The following is a 5,305-nucleotide window of genomic DNA, read 5'->3' as shown; positions in this document are numbered from 1 at the left end:
ATCTGCGTATACATTGCAGCAGCTCAGTAATCAGATTTCTCCCCCTGCCCCTGACCTTTCGCTGAAAGCCGTTCTTACTTATTTTAACTGTAGTCGTGACAGAAGACGCCGTCTCTGTCCCAGAGTTTAACAAGTAGTCAAATGTTCTGCATGGAGACAGACTTGTTTACATATCTAGAGGCAACTTTGTGCTGGTTTCTCATTTCATCCGGCGGCTCTGCTGTTACGTTTCCTGTCTGCAGTCTTTTGACATGAACATGCATACTTGTAAAGAGCCGATTAGAAACCTGGTTATCTGCTGTAAAACAAAAAACAGTGTTCTCCTGAGGAACTCTACCGGTGTCGCGTTTACATGACATTTAAGAAATAATCGTACTGGAAAAAGCAGACTGTGAGGCATTACTTAGGTGTATGGAAATGCTCTGATATCCTGCTCAACTAGACTAAATTTACATCTTCACATCTTGTTCTCTGCTCACAGGTTGAGCCCTTTAACCTGGATTCCCCGGGCATCTATCTGTCATCCAACAGAGCGTAGCACATCGGACAGAAGGGAAGCGTAAACATCACGGTACACACCCACTGCTGTGTGATTTTCTTTCTCTCTCTCTCTCTCTCACATACATACATACATACATACATACATACATACATACATACATACACACACACACACACACACACACACACACACACACACACACAAATAGCCTGCATAGGTGTGTTCTGAAATATGAGCATATTACATGGCTTCTCAGTGTAAAAAAAAAAAGGGACACCTTATTCTTCAGTTCATCTGAAAAAAAAAAAAATCTATATTTCCAGATATGTAAATAAAGGGTTTTCACCTATGGAAGATTTATTTTTTGTAAGAATTCAGACTTTAATCCCAGAGTTCTGACTTTACTTAGGTGCATGGAAATGCTCTGATAACCTGCTCAACTAGAATTGAAATTTTACATCTTAACATCTTGTTCTCTGTTCACAGGTTGAGCGCTTTAACCTGGATTCCCCGGGCACATATGGGTTTCAAGACAATCTTGCAAAGGTTTCTTTGAATTAACAGTAATGTCCAATAAGCTGTGGGCCAGCAGTCATAGCCAAGGAAAGACACTGATTAATGCAATGGTTGTGGGCACAGAGGAAGAGCCTGAGTATATATGTGAGTAGAGTAGTTTGCCCTGAAATGACTGGGCTGCCATGTTTGGAGATTTTGTCCTCCTTTAGAAAGGGAGACCTAAGCTACAAAACGTCCTGCCACGACAGCCAGACTGACATTCCTCAGTGTGTTACCTTTGCCTTCATTTGCAGAGGCTGCAAAGTCCTGTTTAACACACCAACCTAACAATGGGATATAGATAATAAAGCACCTGTTAGGTTTCCATGGTATCCAAGGTAAATGTGTCGTGACGGAAAGGTGATCACTGACTGACTCACTCACTGACTCGTTGTGTTCATAGAAAACATATCAAAACGTACAAAAATGAAAGTGAAAATTTCCACCTAAACATGTTTGCTGTTTCAGTCTAGTTGTATAGAAACATCATTTCTGGGAGAGAAAAGTTGAATCTAAACATACAGTACAGAGCAGGTATGTGATTGGCTCTTGTTTCAGCCTGAACGAGCCAATCACATGTAGCAACTGTTGTGTTTGCCTTGATATGAAGAAATGAAATGGTAATTTGGGAAAATTTGACAATCACATGCATAGTCAATAAAATATGACTCACGCTCCAGAAAACCCCGTAGTGAAGGCTTTAATGAGCCACTCCAGGTCCTGTATCTTGAATGGAACCAACACAAGATGAGTGGTGTTGTCCAAGTCCACGGCGCTCTCTGGATACATGACATGATGAGTCGTTCTTTTCCCAACATCTGCTTCGTAGCCTTTGGTGCGGCCAGTGTTCATTCTAAATAGCGCAGAGGAATATATATCATCACATGTTACTGTCATTGGCAGAAACAGAATTTGAACTTTTAGTTTCTGACACAGAGGAGGAAATTTGCAGTGTGTGTCCAACGGGGTCGCTAATAATTGCTCAAAAGATTAAAACAGCTTCCTTCAGATAAAAATGTACCTTATGATAACATCATGGAAGTCTATCAGAGGTCCATAACGTGATCCATTCAAATTACCAGAGTTCCCCACCACAGCACAAGTCCTGCAGCGGTCAGAGCTGGCCTCTACATCTGGAGTGGCTGGGAAAGTCTTAAACAGGTTGTCCACTGTTGCACTGTAGTAAATGAAGTTGCGTTTTTCAAGCTGTATGCCCTAACACAGCAAAACATAAAATACTGTCAGACAAGTTGTTAACTGTATTACATAGGGGGAAAAAGTCAGTGAAGCTGTGTCAATATATGCTCATATTTCATTTCCTGATGGGTCACTTTTTCTTGCAAGTTGTCAACTTACTTTCCACCACCTGAACGCCGCCTCAGAGAGACTGTGCTTTGCTGACAAAAATGGCTCAACAGATTTGTTGAAACGCTGCGTGAACCACACATCATCCTCTGATAAACATTTCCCACAGGCACAGGGGCTTGTGTTGTGGAAAGGGGAGAAATTCTCCAAAGACACTTCCGCCACACGTTCCCTCAAAACCACAAAGACACCGACGCAGAGCAGCAAAATGAACACCCTCACTTTTGACACCATCTCGGCTGCTTGATGCTTGTTACTGGGAATCTGTTTGCATCTGTAAGCAAAGTGAGCAGTAAAATACAAAGTGAGTCTACATTCAGGAGCCAGGAACAAATTACCATATCATCTTTATTTATTTACAGTAGGCAAAACAAACGAGTCAGTTTGGTACTGGAGCAGTCACTGACTAAGGGTCATATGTGGGTTACATGCACGTGACGTGACGCCACACCTCACCTCTCCCTCCCTCCTCCCAGTTCTGGTGAAGCAATCGGCACAATTCGCTATTATTCCTCCTCCCTTCACTGTTTAGTGACGTGATCACAGGTGAAAACTTGGCTGTTGTACTGATATTTACGTGTACATTCACATACACACAGATACATTTACCGATGTGTTGCTTACACTTTGTCAGAGCGCGTGGCATAGCGCGCGCCTCGCCTCGCCGGCTTTCATGTGAGGTCGGCAAAACAGGGGCGAAACATTTTCCTTTGTTAAATAGTTCGATTTCGCGCGCTTAGGGGTCACGTGATAACACTAATTTGTTTCCTGTTTGCAATATTGATTTAAATACATTTTTATTTTTATTATTAACTATGGGAGCTTTATCTAGCCAGTGAATTTGCTTTATCGATATATCTTCTTTATTTATTTATTTATTTTTGTTGTAAATATTAAGCCTGGTGGGAGGGGCTATGGGTTTATGACGGGATGCCTGGCCTGGAGTCAGTCTGAACGCTTACATACAGAGTGCTTTACCTTTGTTAGCCTATTCACTATTTTTTATTTATTTCAATTTATTTATTGTAAATAATTGCATAATTTGCACTTTGGGAGGTCAGCAAATGTATAAGACCCAAACTGTCTTTGACCTTGCCTGTATTTTTTTCCCATTGAGGAGGAGTTTGAGACAGAACTGGCGACAGCTCATAAAATCCATATAAAATAAATCTCTACATAAACTCATCTTCACATCAGTAAAATACAGCTGACAGTTAAATCACACAGTGCATTTTGTCTTTGATGAGAACTCCTTCAGACTTTTTTATTATATAACACATTATCATTATTATTGTCAACAAAGCTACTACTAATACTAATAATAATAATGCTAAATAATAACAATAATATGCTAATACATCGTTTCTGGTGGCAGTATTGTTACTTGATTCTTCGTCCATTATTTTATGAGTCAGAATTTACCTTAAATCTATGAAAGTCCAGTCATTATTATTGTTATTATTATTATCATTTAAAATGTATTTATCATGAATTGATTTATCTCTTACCTGATGGGAGTAAATCCTCTTATAGTCCACTTATATTTGGCCAGTGTTCACACCAGTGAAGTTGATGGCAGGTAATGCCAAACTTTCAGTGGAGAGGATTTAAAAATAGAAAGGTGTGGCTTCCAAGTCTTCCTCCTGCTCCACAGTTTGACAGAGACAGTTCAAACGGAGACAGGAATCCGTGTACATTAATAACTCCTGCAGGTGTATCACAACCTGGAAATACAGGATCCCCAAGTTAATTAAACTCCTTCGTTCATCTTCATCCTCCTCCTCATTCTTTATAAGATTAAAGCTCCAGAGGAAAGAAACAGCGGCGTAAAGTTGGTGTCCCGTGACCCGCTTCAATCCAGATTTTACGAGATAAAAACAAAACAAAACCAAAAAAAACACAATGTCCGTCACCCAACAGACTGTAGCATGTCGAACAGAAGGGAAGCGTAAACACCATGGTACACACCAACTGCTGTGTGATTCTCTCTCACACACACTCACACACACACACACACACACACACACACACACACACACACACACACACAAATAGCCTGCATAGGTGTGTTCTGAAATATGAGCATATTACATGGCTTCTCAGTGTAAAAAAAGTGACACCTTATTCTTCAGTTCATCTGAAAAAAAAACTATATTTCCAGATATGAAAATACAGGGTTTTCACCTATGGAAGATTTATTTTTTGCAAGAATTCAGACTTTAATCCCAGAGTTCTGACTTTACTTAGGTGCATGGAAATGCTCTGATAGCCTGCTCAACTAGAAAAGAAATTTTACATCTTAACACTTGTTCTCTGTTCACAGGTTGAGCCCTTTAACCTGGATTCCCCGGGCACATATGGGTTTCAAGACAATCTTGCAAAGGTTTCTTTGAATTAACAGTAATGTCCAATAAGCTGTGGGCCAGCAGTCATAGCCAAGGAAAGACACTGATTAATGCAATGGTTGTGGGCACAGAGGAAGAGCCTGAGTATATATGTGAGTAGAGTAGTTTGCCCTGAAATGACTGGGCTGCCATGTTTGGAGATTTTGTCCTCCTTTAGAAAGGGAGACCTAAGCTACAAAACGTCCTGCCACGACAGCCAGACTGACATTCCTCAGTGTGTTACCTTTGCCTTCATTTGCAGAGGCTGCAAAGTCCTGTTTAACACACCAACCTAACAATGGGATATAGATAATAAAGCACCTGTTAGGTTTCCATGGTATCCAAGGTAAATGTGTCGTGACGGAAAGGTGATCACTGACTGACTCACTCACTGACTCGTTGTGTTCATAGAAAACATATCAAAACGTACAAAAATGAAAGTGAAAATTTCCACCTAAACATGTTTGCTGTTTCAGTCTAGTTGTATAGAAACATCATT

At 40.4% G+C, this 5,305-nt stretch overlaps 1 protein-coding gene and 1 long non-coding RNA gene across 2 annotated transcripts in view; both read right to left on the bottom strand.

Moving 5' to 3' along the window:
- LOC111671443 (CMP-N-acetylneuraminate-beta-galactosamide-alpha-2,3-sialyltransferase 1-like) overlaps nt 1-1,909 on the bottom strand; it is a 3,933-nt gene extending 2,024 nt beyond the window's left edge. Inside the window, exon 1 of the mRNA XM_023428528.2 lies at nt 1,731-1,909. Coding sequence (XP_023284296.2) covers nt 1,731-1,909 — 179 coding nt within the window. The remainder of the gene's footprint in view (nt 1-1,730) is intronic.
- Nucleotides 1,910-2,060: 151 nt separating this feature from the next.
- Nucleotides 2,061-4,355, bottom strand: LOC147817837 (uncharacterized). Its single transcript, XR_015438624.1, has 3 exons — nt 3,931-4,355; nt 2,414-2,696; nt 2,061-2,272 (listed from the first exon to the last, which is right to left on the bottom strand). It is a non-coding gene; the product is annotated as an uncharacterized LOC147817837 (long non-coding RNA).
- Nucleotides 4,356-5,305: the final 950 nt, after the last annotated feature.

This window comes from Seriola lalandi, unplaced genomic scaffold (genome assembly GCF_002814215.2).
Source record: "Seriola lalandi dorsalis isolate HSWRI2012SDOR001 ecotype SW California unplaced genomic scaffold, Sedor1 jcf7180002054879, whole genome shotgun sequence".
NCBI lineage: Eukaryota > Metazoa > Chordata > Actinopteri > Carangiformes > Carangidae > Seriola > Seriola lalandi.
Note: the sequence above shows the minus strand (reverse complement) of the source record. Positions and strands in the feature narration are given on the sequence as shown.